Below are 27,555 nucleotides of genomic sequence, written 5' to 3'. Positions count from 1 at the left end.
GCAAGGAAAGGTAGATTCAAATTACAAGTATAGTGTCGTTGACATTGAGGCTTCAAAAACAAATCAGGAGTATGAATGTAGATAAATATGTTTTATAACTTTAACTTGTTATGCGCTACACTGTTGAAAGGAACCAAAGAAGTGAATGAATGGCAAATAAAGAGGGAGCAGAACCAGTGGCGTGGGCATGGTGTCTGTCCGTTTTTGTCTTGATCTGTAGCTTACTGTTATTGCAATAAGAATCCAAACAGGGCATTTTATGGCTATGAACGCTGGCTCTCAAATGTATGTGAGGACTAAAGAGATCCGCAGGAATGTGCACAGAATTTAAGGATAAGAACAAAGCTGAAGGGTCATACCTCCCAATTTTAAGATGTTGTGGAAACTTACAATAATCATAAAAAGGTTGTAGCACCAAAGGAACAGATAACTCCATCAGTGGGGCAAAACTGTCCAGCACAGAAAGAGTCCTATATAGATGTACTGAACTAATCTTTAACAAGTGAAGCTTGAGTAACCAGATACCTACATATAAAATTATATAGATATTCTCAATATATATTTTTTGGTTTCAAGATTTGCTATAAAGTTCTGGTAGTTAAACTCCTGTTGTCTTCACAGAAGCTCAGATGTACAGATGAGACAGAATAGAGGTTTGAGAGAGATATCAGCCTTACATTGACAGCTAACTTTTAAAACATTTCACGAAACCCAATGCAAAATAACTTTGGCTGTCACACAAAATGGTCCAATTTTTAAAATCACCGTTAGAAGTTATATGTTCCTACAATAAAAATGAATTAACTAATTCAATGTCTACTTTACTATGACAAATCTCTCATACATGTTTCCCATGAGTCATTTCACAACAAGTTGAAAGGAGGAGAAAAAGCAACCCCCAGAACTCTGTGTTTGGAAACTGGCCATTGCTGGTAAGGTATTAGCTAGAGAAGATTGAGGTGTCTATATCAAGGCTCTCTAGCCTCACCTGAGACAAGTTACAGGCTTTGACCACTATAGAAAACCCAGTGACTCACAATGTCACTATCTGTCTGTGTGCAATACCAGAACAGAAATAACATGTAAACAATTGTTGAGGCCAGTGACAAGATGAATATATCTCAGAATCCTTCACCATTCCAATGATTGCATCATATCCTATAAAGAGCTTGGTATTGTTCAGCTTACTCATAGTACCTTATTTCAAGAAAGAAAGTAGGGGCTCTCAGAAAGCATACAATACGCTAACACAGATGCTTTCAAGAGGCGAGTTTAGATAAATGCTGCTCTTCCCTAACTCATCCCTCTATCTTCCTGTCCCTACGTGGTAGGCCCTGTTGTCTCATTTTGTATCTTCAGCATGAGCATCAGCCATGACTGGCATTCCTCAATGTGAATGCTGGACAGCATCTGGATATAATGAAAACAGAAATCATCCCAATGGCGTCTCAGTGGGAATCCCATTTTCTCGCCCACCGAGTAGCACTGAGTCCTCCATCTCCATCTCCATCTTGCATCCCCAGTCCCTCAAGGTGGTCCCTTTCCCATGCATAATGCTCTAAACTCACAGATGCACACTGGTGCAAGGGCAGCCGTGGGCACTGCTCTATAGGACAGGATTCTAAATGGAGAGAAATAGTAAACTGGAGATGAGTCCGTGTTGTGAAATGCATCATGGCAGGCCAAAGTCTCCCCAGGTCACTGATTCCTGGATGCAGACATGAGTAAGTGAATGGCAGGCTGAAGTCGTCCTGGGTCATGGATCTGATTTAGACATGAGTAACTGAAGGGCTTTGTGTGTATTAATGGGAAGTGACACATGACTTCACTGGGCAAATTTTCCAAATAAGTATCTCTTTCTCGACTCCCCCGAGAATGGAGAAAAGCAGTGCTGGCCACCAGGCCCGTCAGGCTCCTTTATTACTTGTTTTTCCATCTCCCACATGCTGGGCTGCTGGAGGACAGCAGCCTCATCTTACTCATGGCTGGGACTGTGTCCCAATGGCCACCTAATGGTGAAAGATAGAACGCTATTTGGACGATTGGAAATCAGGGAGCCATCAAGCATGCCAGACAGGCAGGCAGGCAGGCAGCCTGGGGCTCCTTACAACTGAAAACATTAGGTTTCACGCATGTGAGACGGTCCAATTTGAAATTCTGTGTTCATTTTAAATGAACCTCTTGACAGTTTGATATTAAGAAATGACAGTTTAAAATATTACAATGTATTTATAAGTAAGATCTATAGAAATTAATAAAGTCACTGAAGACAGTTTCATTAAAAAAAAATGTGACTATTTTATTGATCACTGTAAAACCAAACCAGTGTGCTTCCACATCTGCTTTTCCCTCTTTCAGTGTTGGCGGACAAAACTACATTCTAATTGTAGAATCTTAATAGTTTTGAGAACAACATTCTAATTTGGAGATTGCAGGGCACTTCCAGTGTTCCCAAATTAATTTTTCTGTGCCTGGGTAGCAGTTTCTTTACCATGCTTTGGACTCCTTCACAACATGAGCTCTTACTTCATTACCTTCCTTTGGACTCTTTCATGATGTAAGCTCCTACTGCGCATCCAAATTTTCATCCTCTAATTTTCCAAGCTGTCAGATGATAACTTAAACTTCTAAAAATGTTGATGTGTTTGTCTCATAGACATAGAAGTGAAAGAGGGCTTTGTAAAATTTGGGACAAGAACCAGAAAATTTGGGAACTATTTTGAATAAATCCAAATGCTTATACAAATAAGAGCAGAGCCACCCTAAAGGGCAAACTCTTCCTCACTACTCAAAGTTTTACTCACACTGGAAAAAAAAAGAGCTAAAGACACTCCAACCACCCCAGTGTGTTGTGGCGATCACAGAAAACTCGCAGTGGAGGGAGACAGGACAGGAAAGTCCAAATGAGGGCCAACCATAAGGCCAATCGGTGCTGCTCGCCATTGCCCAGAGTAGCCTGTTTCACGTGGCAACAGCTATCCTAAGTGGTATACCTGATCAAAGTCCAAGAGTAAGTGGCTGTGAGTAGCCGGATCTAAGTGGGATATGGAATCAGCCCCTCTAAGTCCTTAGGTAACAACTATGGAAAACAGAAAAAGTATGAGCCAAGGGCTGCAGAGTGTGTGTGTGTGGTTTATGAAACACTGATATCCTTTTGAAATGGCATGGCAACCACATGCATGAACTCATAGAAACTTTGGTTCTCTGCAAAAGACGAGGAGATTGGGACATGTTGACATCCCAGCATGGAGTCCTAGCTCCCTCAAGGACTTTAGTCATTTAAAGATCACTGTGGGGAAGCAGAGCCATTTTTTCAATGGTATAGCCAAAATTAACTCGTCCATGTTCCAATAGATAACCCTTACCCTATCAAATAGAAGCTATTCCAACAAAACTCAGTGAGTCACAAAATTAAACAACCACTACCACCACCATCACCACCAAGAAGCTAGCCGGAAAAGGCAACAGAAGGTTGAGGGATTGCCCAGTTAGAAAATTGCCAGACACAAGGACCTGAATTCAGATCTCTGCATCCAACATATAAAGCCAGGCAGGCAATAGATTCCTGCAACCCAGCCTTGTAGTGGTGTGGGGAAGGGGAGCTAACAGATCCCTGAAGCTCACGGGTAATCCAACACAGTCAAATCCGAGCTTCAGATTCACAGAGAAACATTGTTTCAAATAAACAAATAAACAAACAAGTAAATGTGGGAAGCAACTAAAAAGTGATACTTGATCTCAACCTTGGACCCCCCACACCCATGTGCCCCTTCAAGCCCCATACTTATGCAAACATACACATAAACAGCAGAGAGGGAGAGAGAGAGAGAGAGAGAGAGAGAGAGAGAGAGAGAGAGACTGAGAAAGACTTAGAGACAGTGACAGAGAGACAGAAAAACAAAGACACAGAGAGAGGCAAAGAGACAGTGACACAGAGAAAGACAGAGACAGAGAGTGACAGAAAAACAGACATACAGAGAGAGACAGAGACAGAGACAGAGACAGAGGAGACACAGAGACATGCAGATAGAAACAGACAGGAGGACTTGTCAGAAGAAGGAATGGTTTAGTGTAAGGGGGAGGGAATGAGAGGTTAATGGGAGTATAAATGACCAGAATACATTTTATATGCACGCATAAAATTGGTCAAAGAATATAATATCAAAATAAAAACATGGGAATTAAAATGTTTAAACAATCCATAATGTAGATGTGGAAAAGAATAAAAGGTCTCCAAAAGTTCAGCGTGGTCACAAAGCTGCCCCAAGGGATCCATACCTTAAGAACTTGTACAGGTACTGACGGCTGCAGGAGGACCAGGAGAAGACACCATTGCGTCCTGCCAGTGTTGGGGACATTATGTTGCCCTCAGACTTCTTGCACATATTCCCTTCTCCATCATGGACCATGCCAAAGCTGAGGAATAGAGAAAATGGTCATTTCAAACAACAAACTGGGCTATAGTATCCAATATATACTGAGAGGGAAACTGGAGGATGTGACGACCATCCCTCTTCAGGAACAGAATCATATCAGCCAAACCATGGAACATGTTCGTGTGCTCCCAGAGCCTCTTGGGAGAGCGAGTGACTCGTCACATAGCTTCAAGGACAACATATCAAAACTCAGTGTATCAGAACCCACAGGCACTACCAGGGGATGTTTCAGAGCTGTTTGTTAGAAACATGGAAGTCGTGTGTGTGTGTGTGTGTGTGTGTGTGTGTGTGTGTGTTTGTGTGTGTATGCTTAGGACTGATAACTTGGGATTTGACATCAGGGAGGTTCCCCTGGAGTATCCTGAATCTTCCTCTTTCAGTAGCCATTAAATACATTAAAATACATTAAATACATTAAATACATTAAAAAACTCTCCATCTGGGCCCACCATCCATGTTGGACTGTCAGCTGGTGTCATTGTCTGAGGCTTGTTTAGGTGATCATCTTGTCAACGTTTCATGCTTGTAACTTTCAATTAGCATTAAGTGGACTCAGCAGGTTGTATTCATACATGTGTATGTATTTACACTTGTGTACATATGGGTGTATAAACACATGTGTACGTATATAACAAAAATTGAAGAAGTCATAAATTTAACAGGGAGTAGGAACATATAGGAGGAGTTGGAAGAAATTATATACATAGTTACTCGCATATGGAATTATAAAAAAATAAAATGAAAAATTTAATTAGAAAAAGAAATAGAGAAGTCAGGTTTTGAGCCAGAAGTTCTTGACTCAGAAAAAAGAAAGATTCAGGCATTTAAGTTGTTTAGATAAGCACTCCTGGAAATGCGGATGTTTGAGTGAGATTCCGCAATCCTGAGGAGCCACATGTATTCATCCTGGAGATAGCATCCATCTCCTCAACCACACCGGGCTGCTCCTTGGCACTAGCTCCTCAGCTAGAGACTGTGGCAGACAGGCAGCCCTTAACTCCCTGACCCTACACCTCTCTGCAGTGCATCTCTTGCAAAGTAAGCAAGAGTGCAAGCATAGGTAGTAACTGTTTAAATCTGTGCCCATTCTGGCTGATGTGGAAACCACAACAGTCTGGGGGTTCTACCCTGTCCACCTGCACAGACACATCTCAAGCCTCAGTAGCTATGAATGAGGGTGCCACAGATGTCCACGTATTCTTCACTGCCAAACAGCATGTTCTTCAGAGAGTTGTGACACTGCAGCCCTGAGCCTAGAGGGACAATTGACTCAAGCCACCTCCTAACAAAACTCTGCGTCTATTAAATTCCCAGAGTTTTGCCTGCAGAAGAACTCATCGCCATTTTCAGCTCTTCCAAGAAGTACTCCAAACTGCCTTGAGGGAAACCCTGGGGCATGTGGAAGAGCCACACAGCCCTGAAAACCTCTGCTACTGTAAGCATACTATCCAGGACCCGCTTACTGTTGGCCACTACTTACTACATTGTCATTATATTGATTCCCCAAGAACAGGTGTCGAGTGAATGAGACCCAGAGTAAAGAGGAAAGGATCCTGAGAGGAGGGAGAAGTGAGGAGGTTGGTTACTGGATTCATGGAAACTATCAAGATTTCCCATGATGAGCAGATGGAAGACAACACAGGCAGGAAGACTCTTAGTGGGTGTGGGGTGGGCTTTAAAGGGAACAAGAGAACGAGTCCTACAGAAGCTGAGAACACAAATGTGTACTTAGATGCTTGCTTAGAACCACATGGTAATATAAGTTAAAAAATAATATCTGGGTTGTTTCCAGCTGCTGGCTATTACTAATAAGATTTCTATGAACATGGTGGAACATGTGTCCTTGAGGTATGGTGGCACATCTTTGGGCATATGCCCAGGAATGGTACAGCTAGGTCTTCAAGTAGAGCTATTTCCAATTTTCTGAGGAAATGCCAGATTGATTTCCAGAGTAGTTGTACCAGTTTGAAATCCCACCAGCAATGGAGAAGTGTTCCTCTTTCTCTACTTCCTTCCCAGCATCTGTTGTCAGCTGAGTTTTTGATCATAGTCATTCTGATTAGTGTAATGTGGAATCTCAGAGTCATTTTGATTGGCATTGTCCTGATGAAGAAGGATGCTGAACATTTCTTAAGTGTTTCTCAACCATTTGAGATTCCTCTGTTTAATTCTCTGTTTAGTTCTGTACTACATTTTAATTGGGTTATTTGTTTTTTGGAGTCAAACTTCTTGAGTTGCTTGTATATTTTGGATATTAGCCCTCTATCAGATGTGAGGCTAGTGAAGATTGAACACATCATGAATTTTGTAGGCAAATGGATAGAACTTGAAAAATATCATCCTGAGTGAGGTAAACCAGACCCAAAAAGACATGCGTGGTACATACTCGCTGATAAGTGGTTATTAGCCAAAAAGTTCAGAATACCTGTGCTACAACTTGCAGACTGTAGAAAGCTTAACAATAGGAAGGCCCAAGTGTGGATACCTGAAACACACTTAGAAGGGGGGAACAAAATAATCACAGGAGACAGAGGGAGGGAAGAAATTGGCTGGCAGAGGAGGGTGAGGAGGAGAAAAGGAGGGGCAGGATAAGCTATGGGGAGCAACAGGAGGGCCTGGAGAAGGAATGGAAATATGTAGTAGTGGGGGTTAAGGAGCAGGGGGAACCTCTAGAAAGTCCAGAGATCTGGGGTATGAGAGACCATCACGACACAATGTGGAAGACAGCTGAAATAACTAACAGTGGGGAGATGGAACCAGAAGAGACCACCTCCAGTAGACAGAAGTAGCCCCCAGTTGAGGCAGAGGATTACCCACCCATTTTCAAAATTTTTAACCTAGAATTGTTCCTATCTAAAGGAAATGTAGGGAAAAAAATGGAGCAGAGAGTGAAAGAAAGGCCACTCAGTGACCGGCCCAACTTGGGATCCATCCTATGTACACTCACCAAATCCTGACACTATTACTGAGGCCATATTGCGTGTGCAGACAAGAGCTCGGCATGGCTGTGCTTGGGAAGGGTCTACCAGCAACTGACCGAGACAAATGCAGATACTCATAGCCAACCATTAGACTGAGGTTGGGTACCAATAAGGAAGAGTTAGAGGAAGGACTGAAGGAGCTGAGGGGGATTGCAACCCCATAGGATGAACAACAATGTCAACCAACCCAGACCCCCTCAGACCTCCCAGAGAGTAAGCTAAAATCCATGGGGCATACATGGGCTAGTCCATGGTCCGAGGCAAATGTGTAGCAGAGGGCTGCTGTGTCTGGCCTCAGTGGAAAAGGATTCACTTAATCCTGTGGAAACTTGATGCCCCAGGGAAAAGGGATAAGGTGGGGGTGAAAGGAGGTAGGTGGGCAGGTAGGGGAGCACCCTTTCAGAGGTGGGGGGGCAATGGTGTAAAGAACTTGGGGAAGGGGGGACCAGGAAGGGGGCAACTTTTGGAATGTAAATAAATAAAATAATTTAATAAAGATAAAGAATAAATAACATTTCTAAACACCATTTCACATGTGGCATTAAACATTTGGCTTATAATTACTACCTTACTATACTCTACCCTGATAATGATAAAATAAAGGACTGGGGAGAGCCCTTTATCCAGAATAAAGCCAAGATCACAGACATGCAGATATCAAGGCCCATAGCATCCATGCAATGGTCTAACTATAAGGTGATTGGAGGGTGTATCCAAGGAGATCTTGCAGGCAAATATTGTCAGATTTCTGCAAAATTCCTGGTCAGTACCAAGGGTGATGTGGATGTGGTCATTCTAACCTCCACCCATTCTCTGAAGTTCTATTAAAGGCAATTAATCAAGGCTAAGGCAACCACATGGCAGGGGAAATGTGTCATGGCTTTGAGAAGGATTTGGGCTGAAATCCCAGAAGGGAGGCTGCACAGGGAGAGAGCAATGACAACCAAATGCCAAAGCACGCTGTCTTGGCTGGCCCTTGACCTTGTTTCAGAGGAGAATGTTACAGCCCCACACATGACCTAGATAATTTTACTATCATTTCAGTCTACATTCTAAGGAATTCAAATAACAATGCCTGCTGCCTAGAGATTTCATGGTTTTCATTTTTTTTAATTGAAAGGTATTTTCAATGATCAAATTTCAAATTTTGTGAGTATTAAACATCAAAGAAATACACCACTAGTTTTGACTACCTAAAGCATGTCCTGGGAGACTTCTGATACTAGTAGGCTATGAGGTAGAGGTGAGCACATGATGGTATTCTTACTGAATCCATGTGATTTGGATGCTTACAGAATCTCTGTCCTAGTAATCATGAGTTATCTTTCCAATCAGTATACCATGCACAGACATGATGAATGTGTCTATCACATAAACAGGCCACAGTGATCACACTTGATATCAATGTTAAAGTACCAGAAGAAAGAATAGATATATCTCAAAGATAAGATTGGTATTGGTCATCAATAAGTAAAATTCAAGTCATGTATTCCAGATAAAACTTATTTCCCATGTACCATAGCACTCTATTTAAAATGGTTATCATTCCATAGACTAAATAATAAATACTATCTGTCCTTTCATCCTTAATAATGTGTAAGACTTAGATGTCTCCTATCCATACCCTTAGGCATACTGCCTGTGAATAAAACAGTCAATACCAGATTCTCCCTTTTTGGTTGTTGACTCAAGGACAATCTTCCAGCAATGACTCTGACTCAAATAAAAAGTATTGGCCTGGAGGTCACTTTGCTAAGTTAGCTATGCCAGATTCAGAAAGACAAATAGTGTATGTTTTCTCTTGTATTTGAAGTCTAGATTTAAATATGTGTATACACACTGTCTTAGTCAGGGTTTCTAGTCCTGCACAAAACATCATAACCAAGAAGCAAATTGGGGAGGAAAGTATTTATTCAGCTTACACTTCCATATTGCTGTTCATCACCAAAGGAAGTCAGGACAGGGACTCAAGCAGGTCAGGAAGCAGGAGCTGATGAAGAAGCCATGGAGGGATGTTACTTACTGGCTTGCTTCCCCTGGCTAGCTCAGCTTGCTTTCTTATAGAACCCAAGACTACCAGCCCAGAGATGTCACCACCTACAATGGGCCTTCCCACCCTTGATCACTAACTGAGAAAATACCTTACAGCTGAATATCATGGAGGCATTCTCAAGGGAGGCTCCTTTCTCTGTGATAACTCCAGCTTGTGTCAAGTTGACACACAAAACTAGCCAGTACACACACACATATGCAATCCCTACCTACATATATATACATTACATACATGCATACATACATACATACATGCATACATACATACATATAAAATGAAAATATAAAGTGGACTGTAAAGGTGGAGGAAGATATACAAAGAGATGAAGTACAAGACAGGATAATGGGGAAAGAAATGAAAATGCTGTGTGCTTTCTCTTGTACAGAAAATATGAATGTATGTATGTGCAAACACACACACACAACACACACACATATATGAGACAAACAATAAATCAGGAAGAGCCTACAGGGAGGAACCAGACTCCCATAACAACGGGGGTATACAGAAGATCAATGGAAAGTGCAAATAAAACATGTTACAATCATATATGCATAAGAAAATCTCACTATGAAACATATAATTAAACAATAACAACATGAAGACAAAAATTACAAGCATAATTTCAGATAAGGTGGATTTTTTAAGTATGTTCAGAATTCAGCACCTCTCATGTCTTCCACTGTTCTCTGAGTCCTGCCATTGCTATCAGAAAGAACTTATTCATTGCTAACCTATCTCCAGGGAGAGGAACAGTGAGCTGTCTCAGTAAATGGTGCAGGCTGTTGGGATAGTGTGGCTAAGGAGGTGAGATGCTCTTGAATGGGGCAACAGAACAATGTCATCCAGATGCTGACTTTGCTTTGGAAGATGAAGGTGACTGTAGGCAGGACCAGATGCCCACAGCTCTGACACAGACTTCCTCACCAGGAGGCAGGGGCAGACATTGAGACCCCAGGCAGGATGAGATTAGGAGACTTTAGACAGGCTTCTGTAATGAGCAGGAGCTATGGAAAGCACTTAGTCAACACCTTGGTTCAATCACACCTGAGCTCTTTGGATCTGGGCAAACTGTTGAAATCCATGAGCCTCATTATCCCTATGTAAAGTGGGATAACCAAGTGTTCTAAACATCAAACATTCACTGTGCTTCTGACACATCACCCAACACAAAGACCTCTTCACTCACTAATGAAGAGAGATGGTCAAATGTCATTAGGTTTCAAATACAAGAACTCTCAAGAGGAATGAAAATAAATAACCCAACATGACCATGGGATCTTCCCAGAGGGCAGCAACAATCACTAAACTAGGCAATGTTGCAAGAGCTGACTTGCTCTAATGCTCTTTAAGTCCAGTGACAGGGTCAGTTGACACTGGAGACTTAGAGTTCAACTGAGGAAGAATCAAGTCGAGTTTCAGTTAGCCACTTACAGCAGCGACTAGTACAGTCAATGCCTATACTCTCTGCTTATCAAACTCTAGTAGGCTGTGTTCTCAATGACTTAATTATTTCTTGCCTTGATTGTTTAATTAATTTAATGTATGGTTGAGAGGACAGCAATAGCCTAGTGTCATTATAATAATGAAAGTTTTTTTTTTAACTCTAGAAGACTATTAAAATGCAATTATGTCTTAAATGAAAGCCTTATAGAGTATAGGTGTAATTTTCTGGGCAATGAAATCATCAATCACTACCTGTGATAATGAAAGATTAGTAACAGGATGTTCAGCTTTGCCCTAGGGTCAACAATTCACATGGCCAAAGTCAGCAGGACCTTCATAGGATGTGACCGAACAAAGGTATACATATTTGCACCTGTGGGGTGTGTGTGTGTGTGTATGCATTTGAGCACACCTGTGGGCTCATGAATCTGAGAATAGGTATATTGAATCCTCTTTCAAATAGGAAATGGAAAAACTAGCTTTGTCAAAACACAAATCACAAACATGCAGTCGCTATTTTCCTGTTGTCAGGAAAATCAAACTGCAAGAAAGATGATTACCAGAAAAGGGGGATTCTGAGTTGCAAATTTTCTGAGAGAAATTTCAAGTAGTGTCTCCATATGGCAAGCAATAATGTCTATGATGTCAGTTGGCTTCCATAGTCCTCAAGGTACTTAAAGGATGTCCAAAGCATTTTGGGAGGTATTGGGACCTTTCACAACCCTTTAGTAGATCATGCCCCACAGTAAACCAGTTGACAGGATTATAAACATAAAATCTTATATAAGAACAACAATTTCTCTAAGCTTTTGTGAGTATAAATATAAGATTCTCTTGCATGGCTGAAGGATACCAAGAGTGACTCATGCTGGTTTATTTTCTCCCCTCCTCTGGGTATGTGTGCATGTATATTTTTGTGTGCATGTGGAATAACACAACCTGATGTTACCTCATTTTATAAGCAATAGCTTAGAATTCAGGGTCAGGACATGGAAAATTAACCAGGTCCTCACAGAGCCAACTTCTTAGTGGCCATATTTACAAATTCCACTTGTATACCTCTAAGTTTAGCATGTCTGCACCTCTCTCTCTCTCTCTCTCTCTCTCTCTCTGTGTGTGTGTGTGTGTGTGTGTGTGTGTGTGTGTGTGTGTGAACAAAACTCCAGAGCACTTTCCACTGACAAGAAGACTTGTTCCTCTGTCCAGTCAGAGTGCCACAAGAGCAGCCGACTGGAAAATGAGACGAACCCACAGAATCAATGCGGAAATGGATATCATTCAGTCAGAAGGTGACATCACTCCTTCTCCAATGAGTCAGACTTACTTGTGTCCAGACTCATGGGCAATGGTGAAGGCCAGTCCAAGTCCTGAGTCTTCATTGACCGTGCAGCTGCGGTACTTACTACACATCCCACTTATGGGCGCGAACCCTGTAGGACATAAACATAAAGAGAATGTAATACAACAGAGGTGATTTGTAATGAGTGATGGTAGTTTTATTTTCTGGTATTTGATAAAGTTTGGTTCATTTGGGAAATGTGAGATGGGCTACCCTTGGGCAGCCATATAAACATGATGTATCGGTATGGTCAAAGAGGATGTATCTTATATATCCTTAGGGGCCCATGGACTCTGTCTTGTGATAAACAGGCTTAGCTTTTATGCACTGTTCCTGGAAAAACTGAAGTTGGAACAAAAGTCCAGTGTGGTTTCTTTTCAAGTATCCCATGAGCTTTCCTTCTTTGCCCTTTATCTTCCTGCAGTATTACATCCCTGGACTTCTGAGGCTTCACTGGGGGCAATCACATGAGGCACACTCATGTCCCCAGTGAGGAATGGTGACAACATCCATGAAGAGTCATCCACCCAGAAACCATAGCAGGTTCTCAGCATCTGGAGTTGTTCCTGGGATGTGGCTGTGGAGGAACTTGGTGCCTGACACATAGAATACTCCCAGACCTCTAGAGGAAGAAAGTAGGCAGAAGCACAGTGTTTAAGCTGTGCAGACACTGTAAGCCATGCTGGCCAGGGAGGGTAAAGTATGTATTGTCCAAGCCCCACTGAGGGACAGCCTCAGAATGCCTTACTGAGAAACGAGCTAACCTCTGCTACACTGCATCCTCTCCAGAAGCTTTTATATTAAAAACTTGACCCCGCTGAACTTGGGGGACAAATAGAGTAAAAGGAAAAAAATCTCTGTGGAGTCCTAGATAGTAGCACATTGGACATTTAAAAAATTGTCAAAGCCCCTCACTCTGTGAACATTTAAAACACGCTGGACTGCTGATGGTCAGATCTTTACAGAGAAATGTGGAAGTGGAGAGGAGAGTGTTACTGCAACATCTTCATCAGCATTAATGAATCCATTACTCCTGTGGCATTAGGAGAGAGCTTGAATCTCCCTGTTCCATTTGCATGGACAGTGGCAGGAGGCATGGGAAAGGGCAGTTATTATGGGAGAAGGGGTAGGGACTGTGGTCCTTGTTCTTGCTACACATCAGTTGACACACACAGGAAAGCAACTAGTGGTGGTGATGGTAACTACCCAGTGACCCTCCCCCCACATCCCTCCAGGTCACACTGGTTAATCTTACCCAACGTGTCACAGGGCTCATTCTTCCAAGAACATATGTCCAGACCAGTCAGTAAGATGGCGTGGTCATGACGAGTTCCGTCTTTCCCCATCAATCCAGATTGCCACTGGCAGAAGCTGGTTAAAGTGTGGTCTGCATGGTGACTAATCGCCAGCCCTGGCTAGGCAAGAGAGGCCAAGACACCCACAGAAATGTAGAGAAAGCATGCTAACGTCATCCTCCACACAGCAGGCTATTCTTAGTGGGGATTGAAAACACAAAGATGAACCCAGCTGGCGCATGGTAAACATACAATGCTTTAACATCCCAAAGACGGCATTCTATAAATCTGTGTGTATTCAAAGAAGTCACTTATGTGCCTTTCTGTACACAATCCATTGGAATGTATCTGATGGATTCTTGGATTCAATGACCAAGAAAGATAGCATCTGATCAGGAATCTTCCATAAAAAAAAAAAAAATCTTTGAATAACACTTTGCAAAATTGTAGCTGGAATAGGATCATTTTTGTGTGGCTCATACAATACACATGCACACACAAACACACACACACACACACAGAGAGAGAGAGAGAGAGAGAGAGAGAGAGAATACCTCCCCATCAATAAATTCACCACCATAGCCAACAACAAAATTTTCAGTCACTTTTCTACAGATACAACTTGTTTACACCAAGAGGTCAATTTCTAAATGAACCTTAATGAAACAATATAGAATTACATTAGCCTCATCCATACATGCCTAGTGCAGCAGTAGACTATAGGCATGAGGTCTAGAACTATATAGGATGGAAGATGGAGGGTCAGGAACAGCATGAGACCTAGTGCATTGAGTTATTGACCCACTTGTAGGTTTGCTACAGAGTCCCAGGTAATCAGAGAATATCAGATTACATGCTCCTGTTTCAGAATGCTATCTTGTTCAAAGCTTTAATCCCTATTGAAAAAGTTCTCTCATAGTCACTAAATACATTTCCCCCTTAAATGTTTATTTTGTTTTCCCAGAGTCCCATGCACCAAAGCGACCTGCTGCACATAAGCACACAAGCATGCCTGCATTCCTCGGCTGGTGATTTCCAGGAAACTGTTGTTAATTAAAGTTAACACAGGTGTATGATCAAACGATAACCTTGCTTATTCTTTGCATCTTGGATGAATTCCAAAGTAAGAGCGTTTTAATACAGGGAATAATTAACCTGTCACCTGAGAAGCCTGGGTAGTTCAGTAAAACCTCCCAGCTGTGCACGCACAGACCAGACAATGGGGTTAGACAGGCCAGGCAGCCCTCCTGCTGCATCCCACCTGCATGGAAAAGGGGCATCCCACAGATGTTATGAATCATCTCTGATTCCATCTAAAACATTCCTGGCTTTACAAACAAGAACGACATGGCTACCAGGCGACACTGAAGACGTCACCAAGGGTAGGAGTGAATGCTGGGTGTCTAGCTCAGAACCTGAGCCCACATGCCTTTGCTGAGTCAGTAACCAGCTTAGGAGAAATAGAAGTGGGACCTGTTTTAATGAAGACTTCCATTTTGCTGATGCTGTGAGGAGCTCCTTGGGGTACACAGCATGCCTCTGTGTGGGGGTGACCGGAGGCTACCCTGTGAGGAAAGGGTCTTCTTTAACCCATTGACACCCAGACAGCATTAACTGACATTAGTGTCCAGTAAGGAAAATGTGTTCTGTCTTCCAAGATCTCCAAGAAAAAAATAAAAACCTATGTCTGAGCTTTCTGGGGATGTTTGGAAGCAGAACATGACATGGTAAAACAACACAGCACAGCACAGTATGGTTCAATTTACTGTCCATGCTAGAAACATGGTTGGTCTTCTGAAAAGCTCAGACAGGAAGCTCATGGTGGCTGAAGACACATCGGTCCTTCACACTATCAGTGTGTTTCTTTTCCACAGTCTCATGACAAATGCAACCTCTGTTCTGTTTTCTTGTGAGCCCACATACACAACATGGCTCTCTCTCTCTCTTTCTCTCTCTCTCTCTGTCTCTTCTCTCCCCTCTCTCTCTCATACACACACACATATACTATACAGAGCCCCCTACTACACTTACATATATACATACCACATACCTATGCATGCACTACACTTACATGTATATATACCACATGCATATGCATGCATGCACAGATAAACAACATCTACATATAAACAATACATTCACACACATCACACACACATACCACACACACAAATACCACACATACCACACATACCACACAAATATACACACACAAATAATATATACCACACACACACACATATACCACACACATACCCACACACACACACCACACACATACTCCACATGCACCATTAGAAAGAAATGAAATGAGACATTTTAAGCACAGAATATGAAATCTTTCTTTTCCCCAGTAAGAGAGAAATAAAGAATAAACAGGGCAATAGCATTAAAGGAAAACCCAAAGCAGCCGGCTTGTCAAACTCATTTTCCTCCAGGGGAGAGAAAGCTGATGCTTCTGAAGCTGAAATACCTGTTCGTCTTCCAGCAGAATGAGTCCCACAATGACAATATTGATGTTCCCCCCAATTGTTCCATCTTTGAATAAAGCAGACACCTGAAACAAACAAACAAACAAACAAACAAAAATGTAGGCATGAGCTGTGAGCGCATCCTCACCTAGCCATGGCCCAAGTTCTTGCCTGGAAGAGCAAACCCAAGTTCCTCAGTGCCTGAGCTAGATGAGTATCATACCCTTACAGTTTTCAGATTGTATAGATATGTGAACTCTAACTGTGGAAACTTTGGAGTCTACAGCTAAATTTTGAGGAGAATGGAGAGGAGGAGGAGGTCTACCCATTATCTATCATGAAGGAGAGATAAGTTTTTAAAATCCTTCTCCTCTTCCTCCGCCTCCTTTTCCTCCTCCTCCTCATCACAATAGTCTCACTGTGTAGTCTTGCTAGCAGGCCTTTAACTCACACTCCACTATCCTTAGTGTCTCTGGGTACTGGCCTGTGCCACTGTACGTTACTAGCAGGATTACTTCAATCACAGTGGCAAAAGCATATGCCAAGTACACTACAGGACTTCTAGAACCACAGGGGAGACACTCAGGCCAAACCAGGAGGACGCAACAGAGAAGAGGCATGGGAGGTGAGAGACTGAGTAGACAGTGTGGACACTGGGGACCAGGGCACACAGACACAGAAACAAAGGCCAAGAGTGGCATTCAGGGTTAGGAGCAGAGGCAGTGTGGCAAACAGGGGAAGCACGAAAAAACCCTTTGCTACCAAGGTAAGGACTACTGGAACACCTCTACAGAACACAGGCAAATGGCAGCTACCTCTGATCAGGGATGCAGGGACCTGAGACTCTCCACAGAGAATAGCTTCAGAGCCAGGTGCTCTGGGAGGAGAGACACACAATGAATTTCTTTGAGGGGAGAGAGAGAGAATTTGGAGTTACTGTGGGGAGTGAGACATATTTAGGGTACTCAGGGGGAGTCACACATTCATGTGGGGTGCTCAGTTCACAGATGTCAGAAAGCACATTTGAAACACTGTCATTAACTCTTTTGCTGACATGTGAGCACCTCAGTTTTTCTCCATGTGGTGAGGATTTATACCACAGGTGGCAGGTGCGGAGCACTGCTCCTGGGTCCTCAGTCACTCCCACAGGTGTTCCTTACACAAAGTCACGGTTCATCTGGGAGGATATTCCAAAATAAGAGTTCCTCAGTTTCTGCAGATAATTGAGATTCAACACCCGAACATTAACAGTCCTAAAAAGGTGAGCATTATCTGCACTTAATATTGCAATATCTGCACCTAACATGCATTATCTGCACCCCTCACAACATTATCAGCCCATCACCTGACAATATCTGCACCTAATATTGCATTATCTGCACCTCGCATTGCATCATCTGATTTCACATTGCATGTTAACTTGATAAAGATTTGTTGTGTCAAAGTGTGTCAATGTCCCGGTGAGATTTCTAGTGTGTGAAGACATCAGTGAACTCTAAATGCCTCAGAAACAAACTAAGTTGCAGCAATGATCTAATAAATTTCTCCCTATTTTATTCTCCAAAGTTCTGAAAATTCACCTTTCAATTGAAAATTAGTAAAATGAGAGTTTCTTGTTCTAAGACTCAGCTACAAATAAGGAATAAAGCATACATTGTCACATACAAAGACAGACACACATACAAACACACATAAACAAGCATACAAATGAACATATGCATATAATGTACACAAGGACACATGGTCACATAAACACACACACCGTACACAGACAGACACACACATGCACACACATAAACACAAACAGATGCACATTTGTGTGCACACACAGGCACACACAAATATACACAGGTACACATACATAGGCACACACACACTGGCACACACAGTGACAAACATGCATACACACAGGTACACATATACATACACACACAAAGGCACACACATATACACAAACTCAGCTACACACAAGAACACACAGGCACACACACAGACAAACATGCCTACACACACAGGGGCACACACACACAGGCACACACAGGCACACACACTGGAACACACACATAGATGTACACATATGGGCACACACACATGCACACATGCACATACATGCACACAGGCACATAAACACACACATACACATACACACACACACACACAGTTGCACACACACATTGGCGCACACACCCTAGCCCTACCATGTTGAGAATGGTGAGGACGTAGGTCGTAATGTTTTCATGGCCATGGCTTTGCATCATCTTTCTGTCAACCACCACCAGTGTCTCCACATTCAACTCTTCATTTCTGTGGGATTTCAAGAGCGAGCGCTTGTGCCGGGAGCTGGCCTTGTACTCATCAGGCAAGATGTAGAGGTCATCGTTGGGAGGCTGGGGCATGTCTATGGAGGAACATGATGAGAGCAAGCTAAAGTGAACACACAAAACCAGAGGCATAGCTGATTCTACAGAAATGTCTGAGAAAGGACTGCTCATCCTGGGTAAGGCGCCCCTGAGTTTATCAACAGCTTGGGCTACATAAAGACCCCAAGACACGGCAATCGGATTCTCATGTTAGAAGAGCACAGAACTGCCCAGCTTTGGGAACACAAGACGTGTTTTAAGGTCACCTAAATTTAAATGGCCTTCATACAATCTGGGTGTCTTGGAAATCATTTCCAGAACTAACTTCACATTGTTTTGTTCTGGTTTAAAATGAGAGGTGAACCCTAGCCTCTAAAACGAGCGAGTCCTGGGACCAAGGGCACAGGGACTTGCTCCTCCACACTGTGACTGACAGAGTATGCACACAGCACAGGACCTACAGCACAGCCATCTGCACTGGCTCATGTTCCTTTCACAGCTGACGCTGGTGTCTTGACATAGTTTTCTAGTACTCTTCCCAGTCAATCATACGCTGTTGATGGCAACTGTGCGCAGTGGGTGCTACACATTCCAACAAACTCCCCTGTGTACTTAACAGATTCAATTATAGAGCAATCTGTACTTTGCCCTCACAGAAGGTTAACACTCTATTGAAAACAATTAACTCTAGAAGGTGGCTAAGAAAGCATGGGATCATATCGTGGGAAAGCTTCAGTCCCCACTGGTGATGTGAGCCTTCAACTGGACAAGCTCACCCATGGAACCTGCTATGCACATACATACACCTCTCTGCTTGATTGGCGTTCACAGCCAAAGCACTTTAACTGGTTTGGTTTGTTGGTCATTTGGGATTGAAAATTGAATCCCAAGATGATCCAATATCCAAAACTATCTTAGCTTGAAAATGAAGCACAAGTAGAAATCCCATCTTATATCCTTGGGATAAGTCAACCTAAAAGCCTACAATCTCTAGAATTACCTCAAGGATACACGCTAAGGGACATGGGCAATAATGAATTCCCTGTTCAGGTTTGGAATCCATCGCCAGGGTAGTTCATTATGTGTACATAGAAGTATTCCACAACTCAAAATAGGATGGCATAGGTAAAGTTTCCCATCTCGTGTATTTATTTCATCTGAGGGAAGCAGAACCTGTGTCTCAAACCTAAGCAAGACTGACTGAAGCTTTATTAGCATTGTAACTTGCAGATACACATGCAGATTTATGTGGTGTGGCCTTAGATCCTTTGGTCTTAAACCCGAGTGGTGGGAAAATGTTTCTATAACAAAAGGGGTAAACATCAGAGGGCTTAGCAGTCATATCCCCAGGGCTGGCTACAGGGGCAGAATCCTGGAGGGTATATCACACTGGAAGCTCTTAGAGCAAACGCAATGTGCCTCAGGTCAGTGCTTTCCAAGTGCCCTGGCAACACCAGTCCAGCTAACCCCGCATCAGTGGATGGCCATGGCTGAGATGATGACCTTCTGACATTCCCTTATCAGCCATAGCTCCAGTTTCAGCATCTGCTTTAACGAATGTCTGCATTGCTCACTTGTTTCTGGTAGATGCACCAGGAAGTGCAGAGAACACGCTCACAGTTTTTGCACACAGGTATTCTAACAGAGACAGCCTTTGTACAAGTGAGACCCACTTAGAAGAACAAGGCCCCACTCACAAGACCGGGACCCATCACACCAGAAGCCAAGCAAGCAAAAGACACATCCCACTGAACTGGACTCAATCTGAGAACTCCAGCTATGTCCAGAAATAAAATGGGTTCAGACACTGCACGGGCTCTTATGTCTCGGTGACACCTGTTCTTTTATTGAGTATGAGTGTGTTCACCCATCCCCTAAGAGTTACCAAAATCCACAGAACACCTGACAGGTTCCCTCTTTTGCTTCCACTGGGCAGATAAAACCACTATCAGAGGCAGCAAAGGCTGAGACTAGAGGCCGAGGTTTCCTTTGTGCTCCCTCAGAAGGGCTAATCTGATGATACCTGGGCACTGGCAAAGAGGGACTCGGAGAACCGTGGTTTCCTGGATCAGGAGAGCTACATTACTGCAAACAAGGACCCTCACATGTGGATCAAGACAAGACTCTCCAAAGCCTCGTTGACAAATTGCAGGTGAGTGCTTTCCTGCTCTTGCCTCTTTGATGTAGTGGTGTAAAGCTTCAAATATGCATAAAAATAAGTTACCTCAGCAGGAAAAGTATGTGAGCTTTAATATGTCTAAACCTCAAGTATAAAGTTACTGGGGAGAGGGGGATGCCAGGGCTTTTTTTTAAAAATGATGTCTGACTGGTTCTATACTTCTGAGAAGTGTCCCATTTAATCTGTGCAAGGACGAGCATTTAAAAAAATCATCTGCTACATTTATATACCACCCACGAGAGATATAATGCTACCACCAGAGTCACCCCTGATGGCAGCAGAGACAGAACATTTCACCTCATCAGAAGACATGCTTTCAATAAATTTAAGTTGTTCCACTATCTTATCTAATTATGAAAGTCATTAAATACACAAAATTGCCCTTACATACATTTCTTGCGTCTTCCACAGAAATGCTGCTTTTGTGAGAAGCCAAGATGGAAGTTGTCACGATGTCGGTGCAGTCTGGCCAGATCTCGCTTCCTGGAGATCAACATGACTTCGTTTTCTCTAGGAGTCTGGCGCTCTGTGGACCTCTTGTACAGAATATGGGAGGGAGAGCTACCCTGTGCAGACCCGTTCAGTTTGCTTGTTAGGTGTGGAGGCAGTGGCTTCAAGAAGTAATCGGTGTCTTTTGTTCTTACCATGCCTAACTGGAGAAAAGGAGAGGGAGAGAGAAAACATCATGGCCTATCAAAAGCAGAAACAGAACTAGTTCTCTACCTTGGATTTGCTGTCATTTCTCCCCCAATATGACTGTTCTGCCTCTGGAGCCTGGTGAAAGAAGGGCTCAGTAGCCTGGGCCTAGGAGGCGGTGTAACAAAGTCCCTGCGTAAGGTCCCTCTTCTCATCTGTATCTTCCCAGGGGCATGTATCCTGACTTAGAGATGGCAGGGGGAGATGGGGCTCACAACACAGCAAAGGCAGGGAATTTAAGCCACAATTACTTGGGTCTGGAGAAACCCTGTGCACAGGGTTAGATACTGATATTGGCAGGTATTCTCAGTAGAGAGATGAAATTAAAACCCTAATAATTTCCAAAAGTCTATTCTAATGAACTTCAAATTTTTAGTAGCATGTGATACATTCCAGAAAATATATTAACAGAATTAAGCCAGAACAAATCATGATGACTTCCTTTAGAGCATAGGAAACTCTTCTTAAATATTATAGGAAATAAGAGAGAAGTGTTTTTTGTTGTGAAACCAATAAAATGCCTATATAGCATGACTGAATAAGAAAAATAACCTTTAAGATATGTTGAGGAGACAAATTGAGAGACTATTTTTAACCTTTTAGAATGGCAAATACTTGAATCTTAATAGCCCAGCTATCTATAAGAATGTGGACAAATGGTTGAAAGTGGAGACTCGGGGGTCACACTCAGGAGGTCACACTCCATGGCTATCCATCACATCAAGATTATAAACACACCACTCAACCCTAGGAGTTACACCTTGATAGTCCCTGCCAAATATTTCTTGTAAGCATGTTTTTGTATTGACCAATAGAGCATGCTGGAAAGATAATTCACCCAAGTCTAGTGAGGTACCCCAGATGCAAGGATGGCTCAATATATGCCACTTAATAATTTTGTCAGAATAACCAAGGCCAATGCATATACCCGTTACACAGATGCAGAAAAGGCACTGGAGAAGTTTCATCATCCTTTAAGGATGAAATCACTGAACAGGTTAGACGTGAAAGAATAAACATTGGCATAATAATGCCGTATTCAAACACAGACCTAGTGTCATTCTCATTGGAGAAATGATAAAACTGTGTGTACACTATGACCTGCAGTAAGGCCGGGGACCATCTTAGCACTTGAATTCAATAAATCATTGGCAATCTTAGACAGAGCCATCAAACAAGAGAAAGAAATTAAGGAGAAAAGCATAGTGCTATGTGTATAGATCACAGTGGCCTCAGTTTCCCCCTGCCTACTCACACTTATTACCAAAAGCTATACAGAGAAAAGACTCAGAGACCATCAAAAATATTTTAAACTTAGCAAAGTTGCAAAGTACAAAAGCAACAGAGAAAAATCGGTAGCAGGTAGCAGTGGAGAAAGGGTCTGAAAAAAATAAGGAAAGTGGTTGCTTACAATAGAAGTGGATGGAAAGAAAAGTGGAAGTAGGTTCAGTCAGTATTTCAAAAGCTTCTCACAAGTAGAGTTACCACTCACAGGTGGGAGAATGGAAGGGGACAGGAAGAAAAGTCTCATTAAGGCTCATGGCCACTGAAGAATATTCAAAACGCCTTCTACCTTGTCTTGGTATGTGGGAAGTTGGCACTGTGTGACTCTGCTGCTGTTAGTCAAGCTTATTTTGAAGATCCAGTACATACTGGATGAAGTGAACACCTGGCTAAGTTTGTGATTTCAGGAGCCCTTGATCGATTTTCATGGGTGGCTGTGGCCAGGGAGTCTCTCACACCGATGCCCACCAAATGTGCTGCCAGGCTGTCCACACTGAGTTTTAAGATTTACACAGGCTTGGTTGAGAGGCGTGGAGAAACATTCTCTAGATCTTGGGAACAGGCCAAATTCAGTTGTAGGGAACAGTGATTTGGAGTGGGAGGTCTGACAGCATGGGCTTCTCACAGGGGAAGTTAAGCATTAGCCACAGAACGCCTGCTGGGGAGGCAGACCTAAACAAAGGGACACTTGGTTAAATTATCAGTGAAGCCATCAGGACCATGGGGGGTTGGCCTCCCGGGGCCCAGATTCCTCTGAGGTTTGAGAGGTGACTAAGCTTTCAATGTCTAATCTGAACGAGGCAGAGCAAGAGCAGGCTACCTACCACCCTTGAGCAGAGATTCTGGCCTTCTGGGACTTTCAGCTGAAAGAGGGCTCTATTTTGGAGAACAAAATATCTGGGAACAGCCAAGTTTGGAATTCCATTGCAGCTCCAGTCAGTTGAGTTTCATTCTTGTGGTATTTTAGAGGACTCAGAAGTATCACAGAGGTGTTCAGCTCCATGTACATGTATTCAGATTGGTTTTCCATGTTATTGAAGGCACCCAGTGTAGCCAGGCTTTTGGCTACTTTGTGGGTTCTTTGTAATTGCACCCTTCTCCAAACCCTCTTTTTCCATCCCTTCAACCACCTAACACTGGATAGGAGAGTAAAAAGGATAGAGGGGAAAGTGTTGACATCATTAGACTACTTCCTGCTATTAGGGATGTTGACATCTAATTTCTTCTTTTCACTTAGCATGCATGTCTACTTAGCAAACTGCTATCGATTACAACCAACAGCAACCAACCAAAAATCCACCAACAAGAACCAACCCTGTTTCTTGGGGACCTAGTCTTTATATACCCTCTGAACATTTCCCAGAATTCCAAAAATCACATAATCACAGAAACTACCTACAGCTGGCAAAACCAGGCCTCTGTGAGAGCACAAGGCAGATCATCGTCAGCTGCTTGGGACAGTCTGAAGTAGCCTCATGCCCTACACCTGGAATTAAAATGAAAACACATTATATTTCTGTGTTTTTAAAGAAACCAACATTCTCACTACAAACCATTTATGGTTTGTTTATGTAAATATTAAATTTTTTCTTTTTGTATTGACTATAATCTCCATTTACATTTCAAATGGTAAAACCTTTCCTGGTTTCCCCATTCCCAAAAATCCCCAATCCCTCCTCCCACTCCCTGCCTCCAAGTATATGCCCCTCCACCCTACTAACTCCCACCTTCCTCCCTCAATTTCCCTTTGTTGGGGTATCTATTGAGCCTTCACCTGACCAAGGACCACTCCTCTTACTGATGCCCAACAAGGCCTTCCTCTGCTGGAACCATGTGTACCCCTTGGTTTATGGTTTAGTCCCTGGGATCCTGGGGCATCTGGGTGACTGACATCATTGTTTTTCCCATGGGGCTGTAAACCCCTTCAGCTCCTCCAGACTACCCTCTAGCTCCTCCTTTGGGGACCCCATGCCCAGACCAATGGTTGGCTGCTAGCATCTGCCTCTGTGTTTGTAAGGCTCTGGCAGGGCATCTCCAGAGACAACTATGGCATGCTCCTTTTGGTATGCACTTCTTGTCATCCATAATAGTGTCAGGGGTTTGGGGACACTTTATAGGATGAATCCCCCGGTAGCCTTTGCTCCACACTTTATCTCCTTTATTGCTCCTGTGAGTATTTTGTTCCCTTTCTCAGAGGAACCAAAGCACCCTCACTTAAGTCTTCCTTCTTCTTGAGCTTTCTGTGATCTGTGAATTATAACTTGTTTGTTAATATTAAATTTTTAAAAAGGAATCACAGTCTACATTTACAAGCTTTCTCATTTGTGAATATCCCTTGTTTTCTAGAACTACCCCTTAGAATAAAAGACCCTCAAATCCTTACGACCCAGCATAGATGTTCCTCTGCCTCTCCAGAAAGCCAGGAGTGGGTCTAAGGTAGGCTCCCAAGCTTTTATTTTTGTGGTTCTAACATTTATTTGCTGTGTGAACTTCAATCATTTGTTCAGCCTCTCCTTAATATTTTATCATCTAGTAAATAAACACTAAGATCACCTGTTTGAAAAACCTAGCAGTGTATTGCAAAATACAGATTCTGGTAGAGTAAGGAAAAGATGGCTGGACTAATGAAACAAAGGACAAAATGTGCTATCCTTCACCCCCGACGAGCTCAGACTCTCTTCTGGTGACTCCAGGGTTTCCTTAACACTTTTCCAGTCCCTCTGGAGCCCTGATTCTTGTAGCAGCTACTACCACAATCATCCTCTACAGGACTTTGTTCTGGGCTTTTCTAGCGTCCCTGTGTGCAGTCTCTGTTCTATGATGGCTGTCTAGATTATCATCAGGTTCAAGCTGTTCTTTGTGGTTAGGTTAATAGAATCCCTACTCTGATAATGGAGTCCTGAGACAGCAGGAAGAGTGGATAGGGTTATACTAATCAAGAACCCAAGTATTACAATTGTTTGATCAATAAATTAATTGGTTATTATATTTTATATGCAAATAGGTTTCAATTTCACTAAACAGTAACTGATAAAATGATATTTTGGTAACCACAAAAATCAGTGGGTGAGGAAATATTTTAAAAAGTTTCTCTGTTGCTTGTGTGCTTGCTATCTTATGTAAAAGAATGGGTAAATCATGAAAGATGAATGTTTTCTCCCTATCAATTTTTTTTTTCTGGACTAAGAGGACTAATTTGGAAACTCACAAAATATCTACTGCATACCTGCCTATACCTCCTCCCAGTGGTGCTACGGGGTAGATCATTAGCCAAGCTTCAGCAGAAGCTGGTACCTCCCAAGATTGTATACTTCCCAGAGCCTGGCCCTCACAGCTGGCCATTCCTATCAGTTATGGTCACTGGAAATTTAGCACTCTCCAGGTGTCCCCGTAAGGGAGGGAAGGGCACAGGCATTGTAATCCTAAAGCCTGCTGCTCCTCTAAGCAGAATACTAATGCATCAAAGCAGAAGGTCCACTTTGTCATATTTACTATTCACAATTAGAAGACTTTTTTGTGACCAGTGCACTTACTGACTATAGACATAGGTAGGGATACATAAGGTATCCATGGAAGTTACATGAACCAAACATACATTTAAATGGCTGTATATCCCACACATGAGCCACCTCTCCTGCAGTGTGATAGAGTTCCAGAATAATCAGACTCTACATTCATATCCGATGACAACACGTGCCCTTTCAAGAGAGCTGTTTACCCAGAGCACAGTGAAGAAAGGATTGTGTTCAACATGAAACCAGGAGTCTTTAGCTCCCAAATGACCCTGCTGAACACGTCTCTTCTTTTCAAAAGCATGATTTGAGGTGCAGCTTTATACGCATTTCAGGAGCCCTTAGTGATACTTCAGAAATACAACAGCCTCAGCATCCAAGAAGCGTTTATCAAAGCCCAACTGCTCACTGTTTCCTCATAACTTCAGGATCAAAATGAACCTGGCCCAAGACCAGCCCATCACTTGCCACATCTGCTCCAAACCACAGTCGATTTTGTTCCAAGATGACATAGGATGGTTTGAAAATACAAATTCAGCCAAAGTCATTGTAAAAGCTAAATGAGCCCAAATGCTTGCCCTCTCCCCAAGGCATCTTGGGTTGGATTCCTTTTCTCTTACCATCATACCTGGCTACAGCTCTGCACTTTCTCAACACTGTTGCCTCAGACAATGGGCTGATGCACTGATCATAGGGACAACAATCATCTTAAACCCAAAACAAACCTGGGCTGCCTTGGTGTCCCTGTGATTTAGTCAGGTCTATACTTTGTTCTGGGACACTTTCCAATTGCTTGTCTGTAGATGTGAAACACTAATATTTTGACACTTGACACCTTGACAAGGTTTCTAGCTCAAGTTTAATCTTATTAGTTTTGGTCTCACTCATGTCACCAAATGCAATGAAAAGGACTAAACCCTGGTTTCTCACACTCTTGTATTATTGCTGCAGCGCTGACCAGAGACCACACCTCCAGTACTTGGGGCATGACTTCTGGGGCACAGGAAAGAGAAAGGGAAAGAAACTCATAGGAAGAGAAGCCAGCATGTTGGGTATCATCTGTCAGCTCATTGATAATACGCATAGACATGTAACCCCATTCCTTCCAAGGAGACCTCCATAGAGCTCTTCTCCAGAAGAGGACAACTGCATTTGTCCTGTTGAATTCTGGGTAAATTTTCCCATGCTATGCAGTGCTCATTTCAGAGCTGAAGCTTCATGGGCTTTGACTATGCTTTATGGAATTGGGAACCGTAGGGGTCATAGAACTGTCATTACTTTGGACAACTGAAAGACATACTGGTTGTCTCTGGTTGTGCTAAATCACTGTCCACAAGGGTTTATTCCAGAACATGCTAGAATCTACACAATCCTTAGATACTTGGAAGCATTACTATTTTTGTCTTAAAGATTCATCATTGTAGCTTTAAGAGCATAATGCCACGAACATGGAACTCGCCAAGTATTGTCCTTAAGACTCAAGGAGCTCTCATGTTGTTAGCT

The 27,555-nt window shown here is 42.7% G+C and overlaps 1 protein-coding gene across 1 annotated transcript in view; it reads right to left on the bottom strand.

The window, feature by feature from the left end:
- Positions 1–27,555, bottom strand: part of Adamts16 (ADAM metallopeptidase with thrombospondin type 1 motif 16) — a 125,353-nt gene that overhangs the window by 65,332 nt on the left and 32,466 nt on the right. Inside the window, exons 4-9 of the mRNA XM_052159967.1 lie at positions 20,952–21,213; positions 18,220–18,419; positions 16,024–16,107; positions 13,511–13,670; positions 12,241–12,346; positions 4,279–4,416 (exon numbers count right to left, since the gene is read on the bottom strand). Of these exons, the coding sequence (XP_052015927.1) occupies positions 4,279–4,416; positions 12,241–12,346; positions 13,511–13,670; positions 16,024–16,107; positions 18,220–18,419; positions 20,952–21,213 (950 nt within the window). The remainder of the gene's footprint in view (positions 1–4,278; positions 4,417–12,240; positions 12,347–13,510; positions 13,671–16,023; positions 16,108–18,219; positions 18,420–20,951; positions 21,214–27,555) is intronic.

The sequence above is a fragment of the Apodemus sylvaticus genome, chromosome 16, assembly GCF_947179515.1.
Source record: "Apodemus sylvaticus chromosome 16, mApoSyl1.1, whole genome shotgun sequence".
Taxonomy (NCBI): Eukaryota; Metazoa; Chordata; class Mammalia; order Rodentia; family Muridae; genus Apodemus; species Apodemus sylvaticus.
The sequence above is the reverse complement of the archived record's forward strand: the minus strand, read 5'-3'. Positions and strand labels throughout refer to the sequence as shown.